At 38.1% G+C, this 23,671-nt stretch overlaps 1 protein-coding gene and 1 non-coding gene across 2 annotated transcripts in view; both read left to right on the plus strand.

Annotated features, from left to right (window-relative positions):
• Window positions 1-20: 20 nt before the first annotated feature.
• The window catches only part of LOC139952785 (tetraspanin-17-like), a 29,615-nt gene continuing 5,964 nt past the window's right edge, over window positions 21-23,671 (plus strand). Inside the window, exons 1-9 of the mRNA XM_071952000.1 lie at window positions 21-396; window positions 1,653-1,812; window positions 14,549-14,599; window positions 15,706-15,852; window positions 16,811-16,885; window positions 21,758-21,856; window positions 21,986-22,126; window positions 22,593-22,640; window positions 23,517-23,633. Coding sequence (XP_071808101.1) covers window positions 155-396; window positions 1,653-1,812; window positions 14,549-14,599; window positions 15,706-15,852; window positions 16,811-16,885; window positions 21,758-21,856; window positions 21,986-22,126; window positions 22,593-22,640; window positions 23,517-23,633 — 1,080 coding nt within the window. The 5' untranslated portion in view covers window positions 21-154. The remainder of the gene's footprint in view (window positions 397-1,652; window positions 1,813-14,548; window positions 14,600-15,705; window positions 15,853-16,810; window positions 16,886-21,757; window positions 21,857-21,985; window positions 22,127-22,592; window positions 22,641-23,516; window positions 23,634-23,671) is intronic.
• Trnas-aga (transfer RNA serine (anticodon AGA)) lies at window positions 4,095-4,167 on the plus strand. Its single transcript has one exon. It is a non-coding gene; the product is annotated as a tRNA-Ser (tRNA).

Consider the following 23,671-nt stretch of genomic DNA (forward strand, 5'->3'; position numbering starts at 1 on the left):
AGTTGACTGTTTGTTGATGAAAATCTGTGTGGCTGGTGAAAGGTGGAACAACGTTTTTACTCCACCCTTATCGAGTTAGTTTTCCTTGGATATTTCGTTTATAGGGGGATTTTATTTTGAAGAAATTCCCCTGGTTTGTTGTTTATCAGACAGAATGTACCCTCCCGATGAATCACGGCCCCCGCCGTACTCCGGGTACGGTGGTGAACAACAGCCGCCGATGTACCATCAGCAGCATCAAGCAGGATATCCACCGCCGCAGCAGCAGGGCTATCCTGGGCCCGGTGGGCCGGCTGGGGCCGCTCGGGGCCAAGGACCAAAGGCGGGCCGTGGAGGTAGACAAAGTAGAGCTGCCCCACAACAGCGGGCACAACAACAACAACAACCTCAAAGCAGGTATGTATTCCCAATGAACCCTTTTGTTAATTGACAAATTAATTAAGTAGTCACAATAAAAAAAGTTTTTATTCAATTATCAACAATTATATTTATAAAAATTAAAAATCGCAATAATTTCCGAATAACTTAGTTACTTAGTAAATATTAAGCCACAGGGGAAATGATGGTTCAAATACTATTAAATTATTAATTTGTAATCTTAAAATTTTCATTCAGTTAAAAAATTAATATTTTAGTATAATAATATCAACTTTAAATCATTTTTTCAAAAACATACTAGCCTACTGTCATTTAATTAATATTTTGTGTAATATTTTTCCATGTTCATAGCATCATAGGCATAATGAATGTAATTTACATTCAATTCAATTCAATTCAAACTGATATTTATTTCCATACTTCATGAAAACAGAGAAACAAAGCTATTTAATGATAATAATAAGACTTAATAATATTTAATGAGGGTGAGAAAAATAATTAACATTCGTTCTATAGTAAGTGCAAAAAGTAGTACTCTAGACTATTTACAATGTGTACTAGCACAGTCACTTAGTGTCAATGTATGTGATATAAAAATATATAAAAATTCTGTAGTATGTTCTTTAGGCAGGCCTACTATGTGTAGAACTCCCCTTATTTTATGTTTAGTAGTACCCCTAGAACAATGAATGAGAGTGAAACAAGCTTTGTATAGTTCTTGAAATACTTGTGTGGTATACGGCACTACATTTGCCCTAGACCCAGTACGACCAAGAATGTCAAAATTCGAAAAAAAGGGTACAGCGCCTTAACAGCGCCCCAGTTACTGGGTCTACATTTGCCCTAGAAAATGTGCAGCAATGGCTTAGAAACAAAGAAATTTGAACAGTTGAGTTGTTTCTATTTGTTTTAGTTTGCTGGAGATCATGCTCTTTCGCTCTGTATACTATTTTATTATCTGGGGGAAAAAGTGAGCAGGGAAAAAATATACAGTAAATAATTGTCTGTTTTTAACCATTTATTTTTGCCAACACGTTTATGTAATTCAACATTTTTATTCAATGTACCCTTATTTCTTTCCAAGCTTCGTAATTTTGTATTTTTGTTTTTGTTTTGTTTCTTTGTTTGTTTTATGCGCCTCGGAATAAGTTTAGTCTTAGATAGATGGCGCTTTATAAGTTTTAATTATTATTATTAACATTTATTTTCAAAACATTGTTGTGTGAAGTCTCAGCCAAAACCACTTTTTCTTCCCTATTCCCCTCCTCCAATAGAAAACAGCAGCAAAGAAAACATCCTCAACAGCAGCAACAACAGAGACCACCTCAACCAAAGCAGAAGGCCCAAGTTGTCAGAGCACAGAGACGGGACGAGCATTCTGAGATCAGTCTGTGTATCAAGTTCTCGTTATTCTTCGCCAATTTTGTCTTTTGGGTGAGTTGGTTTTAATAATGATTTTCCATAATATAATACTATAAATGCTTCAATTGTGCAATTTGTGGCATGACAGAGTTGTTGATAGCACTGAACTTGTGCTCTGGTATTTCTGATCAGCAGAGTGTGGGTTCGAGCCCCGGTCATGGCACTTGCTTTTTTCTTAGGATTGGACATTAAAGCCATTGGACCCTTTCGGTTAAGAAAAATAAATAAAAGTTTACAGATTTACAAATAACTTACAGGGTTTACAGAAGGCAATGGTGAAAGACTTCTCCTGAAATATTATTCCATTAAATGCTTTACTTTTTGAGAAAACAGCAAAACAATGTAAATTCTCGTTTTAGAACGAGAATTACGGATTTATTTTAAACGCACGTCATGACACGGCGGAAACAAGGATGGGTTTTTCCATTGTTTTCTCCCGACTCCGATGACCAATTGAGCCTAAATTTTCACAGGTTTGTTATTTGATATAGAAGTTGTGGTACACAAAGTGTGGACCTTGGACAACACTGCTTACCGAAAGGGTCCAATGGCTTTACGCTTTAGGTTTTGTGTACTAAGATTGTTTTGTATCAGACGTAAAAAGAACCCAGGAAACTTATCAGGACTAGGGGTTAACCCCCTGTGTTCTGGTTCACATAGAAAGCGCCCTTGTTTACAGGTTTCCAGGCTTGTGAGCTACAGTAATTAAGTTCACTTGGTTTCATTACCAGAAACTTATTTTGGTAATGTTGTCAACTTTATTTTTCTTTAAAATAATGATTTTTGTTCTCTTATAAAATCACTGAATTTGTAGCATAATATTTATAGTATGGAGAAGTTCACTTCTTAGTGCAAGCCGTCCTCAAAAATAATATTTTAAAACATCCAGGCGATTCAAAAGTACTTGAAGGTATGTCTTTGAATCTAAAGGGAAAAAACTCATCATACAGTATTGAGTTTTATACACAGATGTTGTGCAGTTGCATTGCTTTTAGGGGTGTGTCTTACATGTATGTTAATTTGTATTACTCACGTGGGGGTGTTTAAACCGTTGATAATGACCAGTGTTTATAACCAGTTGTCCGCGCTAGTCTTGATGCATGACGTTTCTTGTTACGGGCGATGCAGGCACTTTCAGTGATTTGGCCGCGCTGTGTGTGATAGGAAATGCGCACAAACAGAACCGGAAAACACACGCGTACGAAAATCGTACCATACACAAAACGTATACTGAACATACCCTGGAGGTGGAAACATACAGAGCTCAAGCATTCAGAAACGGATAAGTTTTACAGAGTTTCTTACTTAATTACGCCTTTTAACCAAAAAGGTATTTATAAATGGGAATCAAAGTGTGTTAGTGTGTTGAATTGGTTTTCAACTAGTGGTTTAAAGCCGCCAAGGCCTGGTTCTTGATAATTAACCTTGACTTCGTCTCGGTAAAATTATCACGAACCAGGCCTCGTTGGGATTAAACCACTAGTTGAAAACCTCTTCACCACACATTGATTCCCTTAGTAATTGCAGTTGTGCCCTGGGGTGGATTTCACAATGGTAGTCCTAACTTAGGACTAGTCCTAGGCAATGCTAAAAGATAGGACTGGTTCTAAGCTAGGACCAGTAACTCATCCTAACTTAGGACCAGTCCTATCTCTTAGCATTGCCTAGGACTAGTCCAAAGTTAGGACTACCTTTGTGAAATCCACCCCTGTGCTTTTGCTGTGGTACCCTGTGCTTTTACATTTCACTCAAATACACCGGTGCCCCTCACCAGAGGCAAATTGCTGTTTGGCTTCAAGAGCGAAATTCAAGGCACTGCAGCTGTTGATAGTATTGTAAACTATTTTGAGAGTGGATTATCTTTTTTTGTAATTGGCCTACATGTATGGTTAGGATAATTTTGTTTACACAAACATAAATTTTGATTCTTAGAATTGATTGATTCATGCATGAATCGTTTCTCAGATTTCTGTGGGTTGGTGTAGGTGTACTTTCACAAATGGTGCAGTCAGAGGCGTGCCGTTTGCACCCTCTGGCATCTCTCCAGACATGGATGGATTCAATAGGTGTTAAATTTGCATCAGGGATAAAGAATATTAATTTTGTTTTTTACCCATACACCAATGTGTGTTAGCACTGTATACTCAGTACTTTCCCGAGTCCTGCGAAAAAATATCACAGGCATGTTACTCGGGTGGGAATCGAACCCACGACCCTTGCAATTCTAGAGCATTATATCGCTGCGGTACCCGCTGCCAAAACATAGGATTCGAACTGCCTCTAGCTGCCGGGCAAGCTCGGTAGTCTAGTTGGTAAGACACTGCTCTAGAATTGCAAGGGTCGTGGGTTCGAATCCCACCCGAGTAAAATGCCTGTGATATTTTTTTGCAGGACCCGGGAGAGTACTGAGTATAAAGTGCTAACACACATCGGTGTATGGGTAAAAAACAAAAATTAATATGAATGGATTCGCTGTTCTTGTGAATATACATGACAGTTTTTTTGCTGTTTTCTCAGCAAGTAGACACTGTGTTCAGCTGAAATTTCACAAATTACTTTTTATTGTATCTTCCTGTATATGTTTGCCTATAAACCAGCATTCCATTGACAAAAACTAATTGATGACCCCAACTTTTTAAAGACTCTACTCTCTTGATGTATCTTAACATGCATACATAAATAACAAACCTGTGAAAATTTGAGCTTGATTGGTCGTCGGAGTTGCGAGATAACTGTGAAAGAAAACAAAGTTGTGTGCTCTCAGATGCTTGATTTTGAGCTATCAAATTCTAAACTTGAGGTCTCGAAATCAAATTCATGGAAAATTAATTCTTTCTCAAAATTTACGACAATTCAATGGGAGCCATTTCTCACAATATTTTAAACTGTCAAACCTCTCCCCATTACTTGTGTTTTTTTATAGTAATTACCAATAGTGTCCACTGCCTTTAAAGATTTATTCTACTGAGAATGTCTCGTCAATTTGAGCAAATAACTCAAGTGTCACACTGTCATCCCAACTGAATAGCTGCAAAATTGTCTAAAAGTAACCAGGAAGGATGCGTGTAAATAAAGATCTTTTGAGGCTGGAAATGTCTAATGCCAACTGTACACATCATAGACTGTTATAAATCCTATAATCCAGTAGGCTAAAGACAGTTTGTAAATCTTACACGCTCGCTCTTGATTTTGAATATTTTTAAAAGGAAACAAACTTGTCAATTCTGGTGGGTCCCAATGCTGGATTATGCCATACGCTTGAGACTTGCACTTTTTAGTGTTTAGTTGTAGCGGCAATTATAATCATATTACAATCAACCATTACCATCAGTCATTCCCTCTGTTGTATAGCCCTAGCAACAAGGCTACACAACATGTTGTTGCTCCTGAAGAGTTCACATTCTTCACTGTTTACAAAACTTGTTCAGTCTATGTCTGTAGCTTTTGTGAATAGATTCTGCTATGTCAGGCCATTAATTTTTTTTGCCATTTATAAAATACAATAGTTCCTTCAAAATTTGTAAGCAGTTGGCAATTTGCCAATTTGTTTACTTCTAAATATTTCACTGCACAAAATTACTGGACCAAATCTTTCACTGCTACTTGTATACTTGTGTTTCAGTATACAGTACGCTACCAGTTAAATTTATGTCCTTATTCTTATTCTTATTCTTTATTTGGCCAATAAACAATTACAAATACAAGCAGACAGTATGTCAAATAGATAATTATAAGTACATGTACAAAAATAAATACAAAGCAAGAAAAACAATAAGGGCACAGGAAATTATAAAACAACCCTAATGTGATGGCCAGGATCAACAAAAGTATAATTAAACACTGTAGCTCGAAAGCCTGTTAATCCAGTCACATAGGGAAGCAAAGACACTATATAAAATACTCTCTTTGGAAAATAATAATAATTTGAAATAAATATTAATATAAATAATCTGTTTACACAAAGCTCAAATTAAAATAACAAAATCAAAACCAGAAATTAGACAAGCAAATAGCAAATAAATAAATAAACAAAAAAATAGTTAATTAAAACAAATAAATAAAAAGTATTAACAAATGAATGAATAAATAATTAGAAAAGTACATGTAAAAAAGAGATAAAGCAACAAACAATGTCACAGTAATAAATGAGTGTTCCATAACATGAACTACAAAATAGACGCGCATCTAACACAAATTGTTGGATAAATTGGAATCAATACAACCTAGCTTTTTATGACATGAGTCATTGGAGCTTATGTGTCCTTGGCCCTTTGGGTTAGGGCAGTACACAATGGTAAACAACAGACTTCTCTGTGTTAGTATACAAAGTTGTTTACAATGAGCAGCCCCTCATGTAATGTATGGTTCATTTACTATTAACTGTGTTAGTGTTTGTATGTTCATGCATGGAGGAAGAATTTGTTTAGTTCTGATGTTTGGTGTTGGAGTACGTTTTGCACACAAGGATCAGAAAAGAAAAGGGAAGAAGACAAATAAGAAGTTTAATTTAATTAAAGTAACCTTTAGTCCAGACAGAGAGTGATTTACTAGGATTAGTTGAGCAAATAAAAAAATAAAAAAATATACCAGTTGATCGTCCCTGCCCGCATCCTTCACTTTTTTTACTATTTATTGTTATTTTTATTTTTTTTAATAAAAAAAAACTTTTATTTTGTTATTTTTTTAAATCTTTTTTTTTAAGGAGCTTTTCCCAAATCGAACGTGATGCTCTCGAACACTTGTAACCGTCTGTTTCATAAAACAATGTTAGTGAATGCTTACCAGCAAACCTTTTTAGTGTTATCCGACCCTGTTAGTGTTTAAAACACAGGTCCTCATGTAACTAAGGTATAAAACAAGTTTGCGGTTGATTCAAACTGAAGAATTGGTGGCCTGTTTGATTTGAAATACTAAGCGGCCATCTTGAAAAAAACAGTAAATAATAAATAACAAGGCCCTCATCCTCCTCTTTTTTGAAAAATCCGTACGATCAACTGGTATTTTTTTTTATTTGGCCTTAACTCATAATGCAAGATTTTATTCCTGCCGTATGAATTGACATAATTTTCCAATGGTTTTATTTAGTTCACAATCCTCGTCGAGGGCTTCAACCTGACACAAAATAATTACTCAGGATATATAATGAACCTGTAGGCTTACTACATAGATTATCTAGAGGCCTACACTCGCCAACATAGGACCATGGAGGAAGGAAATTCAAATAAGACTAGATTGCTCAGTTGGTAAAATCCAAAGGTCGCAGGTTCAAATCCCGCTCCAGTCAATTTGTTTTTGTAGAACCTAAAAATAGGTCAGCTTCCCTGTGTGTTTATTACTGGATGTACGCATACTTTTTTTGTGCACACGCTACGCTGCAGTCAGGGCATAAGACACAGGATTTAACTGTGTCTTCATGAACAAGAATTTAATATTCATGAAAAGTCCCAGAAAGTTAAAGGCACTGGATATATATGTTTGCTACTTGTCAAAGACGAGTATTCTCTTTTGGTGTATCCCAAATGCATTTAGAAAATAACAAACCTGTGAAAATTTTGGCTCAACTGGTCGTCAAAGTTGCAAGAAAATAATAGAATTGTGTGCTTTCAGATGCTTTAGAAAGGCTTCATCTTCAAGTTGGAGCCCTGATGTCTTTCTCAGATTCAAATACTTCAGTGAGAAGTTACCTCTTTCTGCTGTTCTGTAAAACTACATTGTACGTTTCTTCAGGGGGAGTCGTTGTTCATATTGTTTGATACTACGTAACATACTATCATCTAGCCTTGCTCAAGGCAGTCGCATTATTCGCTCCGAAAAGACACCGCTGTAAACCCACCCGTATACCCTGTGCGTGGTGCGTGCGATCACACCGCATGACCCACCCGTATACACACTGTCACATCGTACGACTACTGTGCACACAAGTCATCTGCACTCGTACCACTAACCGCATGCGGAGGCCGACGCATGCGGATAGTGTACGGGGCATCATGTCGTGCGATGTTACGCACAGTGAATACGGGTGGGTTTTTATACATCGGCGGTCTTTTTTTTGGAGTGAATAATTCGACTGCCTTGAGCAAGGCTATCATCAGCTCTCCTTTGCTCGTTACGAAGTAAGTTTTTTAAGCTATTTTGAGTAAATTACCAGTGTCCAGTGCCTTTTATTACAGAGTTGATTATGACATGCTATTATTAGGAAAAGAAGAGTTCAAGTCAGGGTTACTGAGTTTGTTCATTCCAGATGGTGGAACTCTTGTATCATATTCTGCCTTACTGCTGATGACTCTTGTTTCCTCTGGTGATGTTATCGGATCAAAAGCGTGTCACCATCCTTCTAATTATACCCTTGAAACATGAGCTGTATATTATTAGTTGACTTTGAAAATGTAAAGCATGCCTGGAATAAACTGGGCAAGCACACAAACTTGCTTAGCACAGAAAAGTAATATTGCTTAACAGAATATTATCAGCCAAAATTACATTGATGATTGCATTGTTGTGACTGGTGCACCAATAAATTCTTGCTTAGCAAAGAAATTAGTCAAGCAGTATTTTTTTTGCTCACAACAGCTTCATGAAATTGGGCCCAGGGCCAAATAAATCTTGTATTAGCACAGAAACTTGCTAAGCACAGAGAAATATGTTTTAGCAGAAACTCAGCCCATAAGTCTAAAAAGTTAGCAATGCTAAGACTGGTGCCCACCCATTTTTTACTCAGTAAAGAATGTTGCTATTAAGCAGTATTTTCTGCTTTAAACAGCTTTGTAAATGAAATTGGGCCTTGGTCTTGGCCTTGGAACAGGTCAAATCTTTCCGAATCTAGGGTTTGCCCTTTAAATCACTTTTTCAGTGATACAAGCCAGCACGATCAAACAGCTTTTTTCACTAGTCCATATTTCATATTTTATAGGCCTAAAGGCCCGGTCACACAGGCCCCGATAACGAGAACGAAAACGATAACGATAAAAATGCACGCCCTTGATTGGTTGAATGAGCGTGGGCGTAGTCTGCGTGGAGCAACTCAACCAATCGCGAGCGTGCATTTTTATCGTTCTCGTTTTCGTTCTCGTTATCGGGGCATGTGTGACCGGGCCTTAAGTAGACATGTTTCAACGCTGTTAGTGTACATGTAGTTAGCCGGGCCAGTGAGTTGGTTGAAAACGTTGCCCAGGCTGTACGATTTGCAAAATTAAACTGCCCTTGTAAGATTATTAAATAAATGGGATTTGCATTTTTGCAAAATGAAACTGGCCTTGCCCTCTCGGAGATGAAATTCTATTCCTTGTTAATAAGCATTTTGAAGTTAGAAGCAGTTGTTCGTTGGATTTCTGATACTTGGGAGTTGTCCAAAGTTTTTCAGCTATGGTCAACTATTTAAAGGGTATGATGAGGGCGGGGGATTAGGGGGTCAGGGACCTGACCTTTGACTTAAAGAGAGAGTAAAATAAAGATATTCAAATAATGCGCATACATTTTTTTGTATTTCATTTAAGCCCGGTTCATTTCTTTATGCATATTCAAACCGAATTTCACCGTCACGGGAGGGCTGTTTTCTCAACGAATATTTCACAGGAGGTGAGCACATTTCAACTGATGCAAATTGTTTGTTGCGGATTTGTGACATCAAAATTTTATCTTACTCGCAGAATGAAACCGGGCTAATACATACGTCTTGAGGGGGGAAGGGGTAGGGTCAAGGGGGAGTCTGGCAGTGTCAAGGGGGAGGGGGTCCTCAATTTGTGGTACTCTGTGTGCACCTTCAAAGGGTGGCTGCAGTTTTTTTAATTTTTATTTAAACATGTAAACATGACTTTTTAAACCTGAACTATTTTTATATATTTTTTATTAATTGCGCAAGTATTTTAAAAATGGTTTTCAAGAGATTAGGGGAACCCACCCCGCCCCTAAAAGGGAGCCTTTATTTGCATAAACGTGACGTCATGTCATTAACCTGAGCCGTCGGGCCCCCTGGCTGTGTGCATATAGAGACGTGTGCACTGTGTGGCCTGGTACCTAGGCGCGTGTAGTTAGGGACCAGACTCTTTTTGCCGACGATATGTTTGAATTCCCGACGTGACATCGATGGTAGGGGGCGGTAACAATCAACAAAAGGGGGAGGGGCATGACTTATTCGCTAATTACGCAAGTCAGATATGTCGGGAATAAACAAAACACATTTTATTGATGTTCAATTTCAATACATACATCAGAAATAAATGACGGCATATTTAACTGTTTTATTTGAATTCACTGCAGCATCCCTTTAATTTAAACAAAATTAAAACTTTGGATCGGCTTACACATGTAGTTGGAGTGGATAATGCTCTAAAGTGTTAACATTGATTTTGCTTTTCGCAGACTACATGTAGTGTGGGACTGAATCATTCATCGCCATCGTTTGTCTTGCCTCGCCCATCTGTCAATGTGAAAATAATCAATCAAGTATTTAACATGACATCAATGTACAATGCACATGTAGGCCAACGATATACATGTATTCAGCCACATTCCACTCTTGAATGTTTGACATCAGAGGTCATGGGGTGACCTTTGTCGTACTCTGACACCAGTTAAAGGCACTGGACACCTTTGGTAATAATCAATAAAATAACAATAAACCTGTGAAAATTTGAGCTCAAGTAACAAGTCAAAGAATATTGGCAGAAGAAACACCCTTGTCGCACAAGTTGTGTGCTTTCAGATGCCTTGACTTAGAGACCTCAGGTTTCGAAAAACAATTCCAATATTTTAGTGAGAAACTACTTCTTTCTTAAAAACTATGTTACTTCAGAGGAGCCGTTTCTCACAATGTTTTATACTATCAACAGCTCTCCATTGCAAGTTTTTATGCTAACAACTATTTTGAGTAATTACTAATAGTGTCCAGTGCCTTTAAAGTTCCCTCTGATTCAAATGGAGTCATATCCTAGAAAAATGTCTCTGAAATCCTTTAATAATGCAGCTGATATTGATTGCACAAATTTACAACCCAAATTAAGGACATTGTGTTTCCAAAAATGTTTGCTGAAAATTGTTCGTGGCTTTTCACAATTTTATTCCGACTCACAGGCCTAACATAACTACCAAGCCAACTTTCTTCTTAAAATAAAAACGATAACTGACATGAATACGTCAAGCTTGCTTTCATTTTTTCTGAAAAAATCTTCTTCTTTTTTTGTGTATTTTTATATTGTACTTCGTATGCCTTTTCAAATGGTGCTTATTAAACAGCATTCTTTAAATAAACACAAACATTTTAAGCCATTGGACACTTTCGGAACATAACCTTTTTTTTCACAGATTTACAAATAACTTACAGGGTTTACATAAGGTAATGGTGAAAGACCTCTCTTGAAATATTATTCCATGAAATGCTTTACTTTTTGAGAAAACATTAAAACAATATCAATTCTCGATATCGAGATTTACGGACTTATTTGAAACACATGTCATGACACGGCAAAAACATGCAGAAACAAGGGTGGTTTTTCCCATTAGTTTCTCCCGACTCCGATGACTGATTGAGCCTAACGTTTTACAGGTTTGTTAGTTTATATATAAGTTGTGATTACACGAAGTGTGGCCCTTGGACAATACTGTCTACCGAAAGTGTCCAATGGTTTTAATAGCAAGTAGCAGTGTTATGTCTATTGTAAACACTGTACTGCTGTAATTGAGCACTTTCAATACTGACTATGTACATTAACCAATGTGTTAAGAATTTTTAGTGTTTGTTTTTCTTTCAACAATTGGGTGTGGCTTTTAAAGGGTTTGGGTACTTTTGGGAGGAACTAAAAGTAATGTCCACAGATTTACGTTAAACTTACACGGTTTGAAGATAATGATAGTAGAAATTGCTCCCTTGAAACATAACCTGCTGAGGTGCTATGGTTTTTAAGAAACGAGTGAAACACTGTCACGAAAATAAGTTTTACATGCTAAATCAATTTTGGTCTCACTTGAAACGTAACGATTTTTGTGACTTGTTTTACTCATTTTGTCAAAAACCTCGACACCAAGTCATGTTTTAAGGGAAGTTTTCTACCATCTTCAAATCGTGTAGACCTAAGTTTAATGTAAATCTGCGGACTGTGTGTTTTGTGTCCTGCAAACAAAATACTCAAATCCTTTAAAACCAGCGATGCAAAATCTAACCCTGCCCACATGTTCACATACTGGCTGTTGGAGTCATGCATTGTGATGTTAATGAATAAATCCATACAATTCTATTCAACCATATTCTACCTCCATGATTCAACTTACAGCAATACGCAGAATGCAGGAACTCGTTTTGTGTCACATCGCTTCCTGTTCAATAATTATAATCATTCATGTAACAACGCATTTCGTCTAGAGCGATTTTTTTACCAATTCTGTTACAGGCTCAAAATGTGAAACTATTACTTCTTGTGCATTGAACATTTGTGTGTACAGTTAGCCAGGGGTGGATTTCACAAAGGTAGTCCTTACTTAGGACTAGTCCTAGGCAATGCTAAGAGATAGGACCAGTCCTAAGTTAGGACCAGTCCTAAGTTAGGACCAGTAACTCATCCTAACTTAGGACTGGTCCTATCTCTTAGCATTGCCTAGGACTAGTCCTAAGTTAGGACTAGTCCTAAGTTAGGACTAGTCCTAAGTAAGGACTAGTCCTAAGTTAGGACTACCTCTGTGAAATCCATCCGTTGTCTTGAAATTTGCTCCTAAAGGGGCAACTGCAATTTCCTTACAAGTCTGCACACTTGTATGAGGAAAATGCAAATTTGTACAGGAACCGTGCACAGGGCACCACAGCAAAAGCACAGTGGCACCACTGTAATTGCTGTGGGTGCTGTGGATTATTTTGAGGCCTGGTTTTCTTCAATACAAAGAATATATATTTATCAGACAGAAGAAAAACCCAAGACCATCGGACTTGTCCATTAATGAATTTACTGGCCAGAGACTTACAATCACTGGCTTCAGGCCTGTAGTCCAGTGTAATTTACAAGCCCAGCATCCATGTGTACAAATCCATCCATTATAATGGGTATGTTCAGACAGCGTACTTACTTAGACCCGAACCGTTTTAACTTTTACAAGCAGCGGGGGGTGGTCGTAAAAATAAAAACCCATTGCGTTCAGACAGCACAGAGTTAAACCCGATCCGGTTAAACTTTGGTTTTAAGAGGTCGTCCATGGTGAGTTAAAACCGGATGTCATTCTGTCCACACGCAGTGTTAAAAGATAAACCCGAACTGGTTTAGACTTAGACCGCCTCGCTGGGGGTTTAAACCAGATCCGGTCTATCTTTTTTTGCGTTCAGACGCACAAAAGTTGAACCCGAACCGGTCTAAGTTGAGTTTGACCAACTTTAGTACGGCGTGTGAACGACCTCATTTTTTGCATCCCTGTGTTGTTCTTTTCTTTGCCCTTGAAGTTAAGAACCTCCCATAGACTTTGTAAACCAAATTTGTTGTGGAGCACCAAGTTGTCTTAAGAATTTCCCTGTGGAGACCCTATTGTTTTCTCTTTTCTGTTTTGTTTCTTGATCTCCATTTAAAGGCAATGGACACTATTGGTAATTCCTCAAAATAATTATTACCATAAAAACCTTACTTGGTAACGAGTAATGGGGAGAGGTTGATGGTATAAGACATTGTGAGAAACGGCTCCCTCTGAAGTGACGCAGTTTTCGAGAAATATGTAAATTTCCACAAATTTGATTTAGGACTCGTCTTATCTCGCGTTAGGACGAGTAAGTCGTCCTAACTTAAGATTAATCTTAAGGTCTGCATGCTACAGTGCAGGGTTGGGACTCGTCCTAAGTCTTAAGATTAATCCTAAGTTAGGAAGAGTTTTGTGAAATCGACAGCTGTGTCTATAAAAACCTCCAATAGACTTTGTAAACAAAAATTCTTTGTGGAGATCCCTGGTCTTTAGAATGTCCCTACAATACAGAACCTTTATTTTCTCTTTTCTGTTTTGTTTTTCAATCTCCTTGAAGATAGTGAATAAGAAATCACTCCATTTCACATTATTTTGTGCATTCTAATTAGTATGCAGAATGTAATGTAATTGTGAATTGACCCTCTGATTCTCTGAATCTATCGCTTAGACCTTGACTGTGATAGCCCTATGGCATGTAAGGGTAGTTGACATAATTGTGTATAAATCACGGGCTGCTAATATTAATACGGTAGCCAAAGCAACAGGGTCATCTTCATGTCAAAAGCCTAGAGAATTGTTGACAGAATTCTGACTAGGATCATGTTAGGTGCAGTCAATATGTCAGATTCTTATGGGAGTATATTGACTTGAGGGCAGAAAGATAACTACAGGGGAGAAATCAGGCCTAGAGTAGTTTTTAACAGCTTGGTATTTTTTTTTTAATAATAATAATTTAAATAATATTAAAGTCTTATAAATATATGGCCCTGGATCAACTAATAAGATATTCTTACTGAAGTATCTGTACATGAGCAATTTGGTATATAAATATATACAATTATATAAGACATCTATTTAAAGAGGTCAAACAAATATGTTTGATTATTTTAATCATTTACAAACGTATTTTCATGACATTGTTTTACTCATTTCTCCAAAACTACAGCACCTCAGTAAGTAATATTTGAAGGGAAGCTTTCCACTATCATTATCTTCAAACCCTGTAAGTTTAATGTAAATCTATGGACATTTTGAAAAGGTACCGGTATCCTTTAAATAGTGAATGTTACATTAATAGATTATTCTGTGATTTTGTTTCTAGATTGCTGGGTGTGCTTGTATAGCAGCAGGAGTCTGGGCGTGGAGCGATAGAGTAAGTTACAATATTCAATATTATCATAATATCTGTTTCTTTTTAAAGACACTGGACACTATTGATTTTTGTCAAACACTAGTCTTCACAGTTGGTGTATCTCAACATATATGCATAAAATAAAATAACAACCCCGTACAAAATTTGAGCTCAATCGGTCGTCGAAGTTGCGAGCTATTAATGAAAAAAAAAACACCCTTGTCGCACCAATGGTCATACGCAGTTGTGTGCTTTCAGTGCTTGATTTCGAGACCTCAATTTCTAAACTTGAGGTCTGAAAATCAAATTTGTGGAAAAGTACTTCTTTCTCGAAAACTATGTCACTTCAGTGGGAGCTGTTTCGCACAATGTTTTATACTATCAACCTCTCCCCATTACTCGTTATCAAGAAAGGTTTTCTGATAATAATTATTTTGAGTAATTACCAATAGTGTCCACTGCCTTTAATTTTAGCCCGCCAAGGGTTCTCCTAATGTTGCAAAGCTATCCTTTTGGCAAATACACACTTTTTGCGTGGCGATTTGTGCACATTTCGGCCGACTCACAAATTAATAATAATAGCAGGTTTCCTAAGCCAATTTCAACAAAAACTTCATTAAAACTTTTAAATGCTTTATTATTCAAATTCACACATTTTCTCCTAATAGGCCTAATAAATAATAATAATAATAATATTGTGGCTTTATATATATATAGCACACATGTCCGGTACTCAGTAACGCTCCTGGCGCTGTAACATACAGTATTTCCTGCGAGATGTGGGACTACGTTTGAATTATGCGACCTAATTCTGATAGCACCATGTTATGTTTTATAAAAGGTGCTGTGGTGCAATTTGCTAATCCACTCAAACTAGTGTTTCTTTGTACCTATAAATGCATGGATTTAGTTTTGTTTTCAGGCACACATTGCCTCGGACTAGTCCTAAGTTACATGTAGGTAGAGTTTTGTGAAATCGATGCGAGTGCCTTCAAGTAGCTCAATGGAATAAGGCTAATGTCTTATGCTGAGTCATGGACACATGTACCTCCATGTTCGAGTGAGATATAAATTCTTCGTGTTGGATTCAGGAAGGTTTTTTTTCCCTTCTCTTTTTCTTCCTCCAGGGTGTTCTTGGGGATCTTGATCAGCTGATTTCCTCCCCTCTCGTTGACCCCGTCTGGTGGTTCCTGGTTATCGGCGGGGTCATATTCATCCTCGCTACCTTCGGATGTATCGGCGCCCTTAGGGAAAACATCATGCTTCTCAAAATTGTAAGTATAATGTTTTAGTACCTCACAGGAGATTTGAACTGTGTAGGGTTTCGTCTACAGAATCAATGATTGCCATGGCGACTGAATGATCTCATTGAATCTGCCCATTAAAGGGTCTTGGTACTTTTTGTAGGACACCAAACACAGATTTACACTAAACTTACACAGTTTGAAGATAATGATAGTAGAAAGCTTCCCTTCAAATATTACTTGCTGAGGTGCTGTCCTTTTTGAGAAATGAGTTTTTAAACAAGTCACAAAAAATAGTTTTGTGTCAGTGAGACGAACATTATTTTAGCATTCCAAACGTGTTTTCGTGACACAGAGTCTTTCTCGCAGGCTAAATGACAACACAACAAACATGAACAGGTAACTAATTCGAGAAAGACTCTGTCAGGGTCGAAACGTCAGGCCATTAACTATTTTGTTTGCATTGTTACCATCAGTCCTTTTGGTTGGCAAGTTGTTTGCAATCAGCTAATTCTGTTTTCTCATTTAGCAAAGCTGTTACAGTTTGTTTAAAAAAGTTTTTTCTTCTTTTTAAACCAGAAAGCTTTGATAGGATTTGAGGCATTGCATGATGAGGTATCAATGTATATTTGGTTTGCGGTAACACCATGTGTGTATCTACTTGCCAGGTAGAGTTGTTCTTAGAGAACTGTCTTGCTTTATTCTACTGCCGCGGAGTAGATAATCAGAGGGACACTTCTCAGTTCTGAAAAGAACTGTCCTGCTTTTTAACTATTACCAGGGCGGATGGTATAGAAAATAGACTGGACTACTACTTTAGCTTATAGGATCATAATTAACTGTACTGCCGGGGAGTCAGTTCTGAATTGGTCTCAAGGTTTCGACTAGCTTGCTCTAGAAAGCTTAAAAACACAATAATTATTTCATTGATTCATTATTCTGTAGAAATTCCACATGAATTATTTTTCTCTTTTCATTTGGTCTGCAGTATAGTGGACTTCTTGGTTTGATCCTGCTGGTGGAGATTGGAGGAGGCGTGGCCATCTACTTCTACAGAGCTGAGGTAAATACCACTTTGATTAGTATATTTGTTTTGTTTTAAGTTTGGGCTTGAACCGAAACTATACTAAAAAGTTACCCTGTAAGTTTTCCTTGTGGCGTGTTACTTGATAAAGACCAATCCGACGAAACCAAATTGGTAGCGCCGTCTATTGAAAAATTACCAACTGCGGTGTCTTTTTGTGCACAAACTAGGCGTTGAAGACACCGCAGCAGTGGCGCACGGTGCGCAATACCTGTGCGCCCGGTGCGCGCCTGGATTTATCTATTCATAAATACCTTGGACAGTTTCGCTTTTCATCTTGGTGGAGAGCGCGTCACATGGGGTGTACACTTGATAATGACCAGCTGGAGCTGTTTATAACCGGGTTATTTTTTTCCAGACACGTTTGTGCGGGTGAGCCCACAACCTCGTTCGCAGGAGTGATTGATCTCACTGCGCCATTTTAGCCCATGGATACGAGGATGCATAACGCGCACAAATACATACCCGAAAACTCTCATAAAAGTGCACCACACATACAGAGCTAGACGTCGGGAAACAGATAAGTTTTACAGAGTTTCCTACTTTATTACGTCTTTTTACCGAAATGGCATTTATGAATGGGAATGGGAATGCCATAAATGCCCTCGCCTTTGTCTTGGGCTTTTCGCACGGCCACAACCCTGCCAGTTTTAAACGGCACATTAAGAACTCGTCACTCCCCTTTTATTCCCTTATTAAAATACTAAGAAGTAGCAAGATGATCCCCTGGCTGGTACTTTCCAGGCTGTATTGTTGACCTGGGTGTGATCCCTGTCTACATGGTAGCTAACGATTGTAAGGCCTTTCCTCTTGAAATCACAACAAAGTCTGTGTACGTCAAATGCAAAATGTAAGATTTTTTTCTATTTAATTCTTAGAGAAACACTCTGCTATGGCTAAACGATAGACAACTTCCTTGTTTTTTTTGTGTTTTTTTTTTGTTCACAACTTCGTTCATTGACTTCACAAAACCTTAGGAAAATGGGTCCAGTTTTTAACTCCCCCCAGCCCCCTCCAACTTCTTTGGAAACTAGTATTAAAAATAACAGGATATAGGGAAATTGGCAAAGTCCGGAGTATGTTCCCAAACCTACATTGTACATGTACACCTTTCAAAAGTGTTTTTATCCTCTCCTAAAATGTCTTGTTTTGTAACAGGAAATATAAATTTCATTGGAAATTTGTTATTTGATGTTTTAGTAATCTGATTTATGTGTTTTCTAGAAAGTAGTAAAGGTGGAATTTTGTTGTTTTTAAAATATTTTTTTATTGGAATATTATATATATTTGGTTTGCAGTAACACCATGTGTGTGTGTCTACTTGCCAGGTAGAGATTGTTTTTTAGAGAATTGTTTTGCTATAGTCTACTACAGTGGAGTCAGTGGAGTAGACTTTTCCTGGCAAATATACACGGTGTTACTGCAAACCAAATTTGTATTGATACCTCACCATGCAATGCCTCAAATCATATTAATGTAAAGTTCAGGCCTGAAATCACATGGAGTTCCCTTTAAAAGTGTCCCATTGACTTTAAGATTTTCCAATGCAAGTGCCCTTTGTGAAATGAAAATTGCTCAAAGATGAAGTTCATGCATCCACGCTGATCTTCAGAGCATAATCCAAACACTACAAATATCACTACAAATAATGCAATTGGTTTTAAAGACACTGGACACTATTGGTAATTGTCACAGACCAGTCTTCTCACTTGGTGTAATCTCAATATTATGCACAAAATAACAAACCTGTGAAAATTTGAGCTCGATTGGTCGACAGAGTTGCGAGATAATAATGAAGGAAAAATTACCCTGTGTCACACAAAGTTGTGTGCTTTCAGATGCTTGATTTCGAGACCTCAAATTCTAAATCTGAGGTCTTGAAATCAAATTCATGGAAAATTACTTCTTTCTCTAAAACTACGCTACTTCAGAGGGAGTTGTTCTCACAATGTTTTATACTATCAACCTCTCCCCATTACTCGTTACCAATTAAGGTTTTATGCTAATAATTATTTTTAGTAATTACCAATAGTGTCCACTGCCTTTAATATAAATACATCCATGGTTCATTTTGCAAATCAAAGTTTCTTAAAAAAAAGCAGAAACCCTTCCACCATTCAGATGTTTGATTCGATTTCTGTTTTGTTGAACAAGTGCCAATTTTGTTTTACCTGGAAGCATCAAATCCAACCTCTGGGCGATTGTACTTTAAAAAGCTTGACGTACTTTGCACTCTGAAGTGCGTAGTTTTGTGGTTTTATGACATGTCCTCTTGCAATGTGACTAATGCGCGGAGTATTTTGAAGCATGAAACATATGGTTTTGACATCATTCTGGTCCAGTGAGGATCGAGCGTGCTGTCTCAACTCGGGTTGTTGGGGGTCACCGAGTTTGTGAGTTATATTGAGGTAGATTGAAAAAGGATTTCCAAAAGGAAAGATAATTAAACAGCATTGTATTACAGGCGTGTGATTTCTCAGAGTAATTGTCATGGTGTCTTGATTTTCTGACCTCCTCAGGCCTGGAATTTCATCTTTGAAAGGGCAAGGCTATTTTCATTTTGCAAAGGGCAAGGCTATTTTCATTTCGAAAGGGCACATTACAATTCTTAGAGTCATGTGAAATTTTTGAAGGGGCATCAAGGCCAAGACCAGGGGCAACAGAGCCCATGGTCTTCCTGACCTGCGTTTAATTCTAGACCTGCCGTCTTTAGCCTTCAAAATTTCTAGAAAGGAGTGAGGCAGTCGCCAAAGGGGAAAAGAAGTAGTCCACGTTGTGTCCAAAGTAGTTGTGTATTTCTGGCTTCTTATATTCAAATCTTGACCCTGTAAGGGTTGGTCTTTAAAATGTCACTTGTTTTGATCCGTCATGTAATTTAGGTACCACCAGTTGATAATTCTTAGAATTTTGGTTACAGAAAATAACATAACATGTAGTCCCAAGCCAGCATTTTTTTAACAAGGACAAAGAATTTAATTGATGTTACATTTGCATCTGGGAGAAATTATATTATTTGATGTTTGCCCTTACATGAACCTACACCAATGTGTATTAAAGGCAGTGACACTGTTGGTAATTACTCAAAATAAGGGAAGACTGGTCTTTGACAATAACCAACGGTGTCCAGTGTCTTTAAAGGCACTGTACACGTTTGGTAATGGTCATAGATCATTGTTCTCGCTTGGTATATCCCATCATAAGCATAAAATAACAATCCGGTGAACATTTGGGCTCAATTGGTCAGCGAAGTTGCAAGAAAATGATGAAAGAAAAAACACCCTTTTTGGACGAATTTGTGTGCTTTCAGATAGGAATAACAGACTTCTAGCTAGAAGTCTTTTATTATTTCAGTGAGAAGTTACCTCTTTCTCAAAAACTACAATACTTCGGAGGGATTAGTTTCCCACAATGTTTTATACTATCAACAGCGCTCCAATGCTCGTTACCAAGTCAGTTTTTAAGTTAATATCTGTTTTGATTAATTACCAATCGTGTTCCTTCCCTTTAAGCACTGTGTACTCTGTGCTTTCCCGAGTCCTGAAAAAGAAATCCAGGTCCCAATTGCATAGAGCTGCTTAATCAACAAAAAGTGCTTAACGTTTTCTGCTAAGTAAAGATGAACAGGATACCATTCACACATATGATATATATGTGTGATGGAATCTTGGCTGGTAACCTGATTTTGGTAAGCATAATTTTGTTGTGCTTAGCTCTACTTTTTGTGCTTTTAGAAACTCCATGAAAGGTGTTTTGGGTTCACTACCAAGCCCCCTTGTTTACAGTTTTGTCGGGTCTTGCAGAGCTACAGTGATTAAGTTCACTTATGAGGTATCCTTTGTTCCATAGCTGGAAATGAAGTTTAATAAGTTGAATTTATACCAGATGTGATATTATTTGTTGACAGTCTAGTTTGACAGATGGTAAAGCTGAATTAGATACAGTTGCTTGTCATCACCCAGTGACCAAACAGGGGTCAACTTTAAAGGGATGTCTCAATCCATAAATATAAAAATAGTATCAAACTGGCATTTATAGAGCATCTTTTCCAGGTGTCTGTAGCACTGCCAAGCCCCCTCTGTTGACAAGTTATTATGGGTGCGTTCGTTTGGCTTCCCTGGGTCGAGCCGGTCTGCCCGATACGTTCGAATAGCTTTGACTGGGCTTACCCGGGTGAGCCCCCAGTGCCCTGCTTGTTGGGGGGGGGGCCACTTGGGGGTGACCTGAGGTGCATGCCGCCACCACGAAATGGCGAGTGTGATCGAGGGGCTCACCCGAGTGAGCACAGTGGGGGTCGACCCAGGGAAGCTAAACGAACGCACCCTATGCAAGATTGTTAAATGTCAAAGGTTAAAATTCAGAGGTCAATAAAAAAACAAGCATCGTCTTGGATTGGAACTTCCATATTTCTTTGCCTTTGTTCCAACACAGAGGCAAGATGTGCACAGAGAAAGCAGGGCATGAATCGAGAGAAGGGGCTGATCTAACCACAAGAGGTTGGAAATACAACAAATAAATTCTATGGTGGGAAAGTGGAGAAGAAAGTAATTAACTCTTTCAGTGTCAAATACGATCTATTTCATGTACTCCCAAATTGCCATCTGTGGTACATGTACGACCCATAAACTACAAGATATCAAGAGAGGGCATTACAACACCAACGTATGATACAACTTTGTAGGTATACAGTGTATGCAAATGTTTGTGCTAAGTATAGCAGAAATTGTTGCGAAAGCGTAAGCGTACTTTACAGGTTAGCAAGCAAATCGGGCTGCTACAATGTAGCTTGACTGTTCACCATGGATTATTTTACATTGTTACACTTAATGTTGTTCTTGTTGTTGTTGTTTACAGCTCGAGTCGTTATTCGCTGACCAACTAACAGATATTGCGATCACCAACTACAGAGGGAATGAAGATTTCCAGGATGTGGTTGATGCTTTACAAACGGGGGTAAGTAATTCCTCAGCGTTAGACCTCTGGAGAGTACTGAGTGGGTGTAAGGATCAAAACCCAATTATATTATTTACCTTCGAGGCAAAAATCTACTAACTTTGAATTCCGTTTGTGTCTTTCCGACAGCTTTCATGCTGTGGTGTGAACGGTTACCAAGATTGGGATATGAACATTTACTTCAACTGTTCCGAAAGCTACGTTGGCAACAACAAGAACTTAGAGGCGTGCGGAGTACCGTTCTCCTGCTGTCTGATTGATCCAGCTGTGGTAAGTAATGTAGGCAAATGGGGTACCAATGAATGTAGGGTGACATGGACGAGTGGTTTAGAGCATGAAATTCAATTTGTTGTGGTGTTGGGGTGTTATAAAACAAATGTTGGCTGCTTTTACTCGTGCAATGGTTAAAACTATGACTCCCTCTGTGATCCCTGTAGCGTTCTAAAATAGAACGTGCCGTTAGTGTAAACCATAGCACTCGAAGCAGTCAATATTTGTATACTATCAACCTCTTCCCATTATTCGTAATCAAGAAAGGTTTTATGATGATAATTATTTAGAGGAATTACCAATAGTGTCCACTGCCTTCAAGTCATCAGAGTGTGGGTTCGAATCCCGGCCATGACACTTGTATTGATCATAAACTTACTTAACTTATCCCGTATAATACCATTATTATTTGTGTACATCTTTCTTTCTTTCTTTATTAATACATGAATTATCTTTGTGATTCCAGAGTGAAGTCATAAACACACAGTGTGGCTACAATGTACGATCAGAATCGGTAAGTCTTGCCAAACCATTCTTAGTTACAGTCGACTCTTCTTCAATTAAAGGAGTTGTATACCTTTGGTACGGGAAGACTTTTAGATGGTCCTTTTTCACAGAAGTGTGCGTGCTCAGACCTACCCGCGCAATACTGAGCATGAGCGCGCCTCTCAGAGCCCCCCAAAAAGGGCCGTTATGTCTGCTGCTGCCAGCGTCTCAAAAGTCTCCTTTTGGAACCTGCTGTTTTGTTTTAATCCTACATAGCTGTAATACCATAAAACTAACCTGTGAAAATTTTATTTCAAAAAGTTGTAACGCTCTTGAGATATTGCAGAAAATTTGTCAGTGTCCTCTCACCAAGATAATTGACAGGAAGTCCCTCTTGAATATACACTTGTTGCACGCTGTGACGGGATCAATGGTGTTTAGTACACACGAGGGGGCAAAATGGCACCAGACGCGAAGCCGAGGGTGCAATTTGCCACCGAGGGTGTACAAAACCCATGGACCCCAGTCACAGCGTGCTACAATTGTTTTGTTATACCTTGGTAACATTGTTATTACTCTTCCAAAAATTCTGTTGTCATCTTCAAACAATTACGACGAGTATGCATTGTTTAATAAACAAAAAAAAACAGTTCAAATAAGAAACAATTCTTCACTGTGCCCTCGGACCTGCGGGTGTTTCGTACACAGCGCTTGAAATCGACCAACGGTGGGAACGATCAAGGTGATGGACACCGGTGTACATCACTTTTCATGTTACCCGACCCTCGAGCCATGTAACATGTGTCTTTGTTTTATATCACGTGATTGGTTCTTGACCAATGAAACTTTACAATTTGTAACCGAGCTATAACAATAATGTTTTGTTGTCATGTTCTGTTTACAGCTGAGTCAAATCTCATCAAAAATCAATACAGTGGGATGTTTGTCCTCGTTCCAAATGTGGCTTCAGACCAATCTAGTTGTGATTGCAATTGCTGCGGGAGTGATCTTGCTTATCGAGGTAAGACAGAATTTGAAACAATCCTTTGTTTGAAACTT

Source organism: Asterias amurensis, chromosome 21, assembly GCF_032118995.1.
Source record: "Asterias amurensis chromosome 21, ASM3211899v1".
Taxonomy (NCBI): Eukaryota; Metazoa; Echinodermata; class Asteroidea; order Forcipulatida; family Asteriidae; genus Asterias; species Asterias amurensis.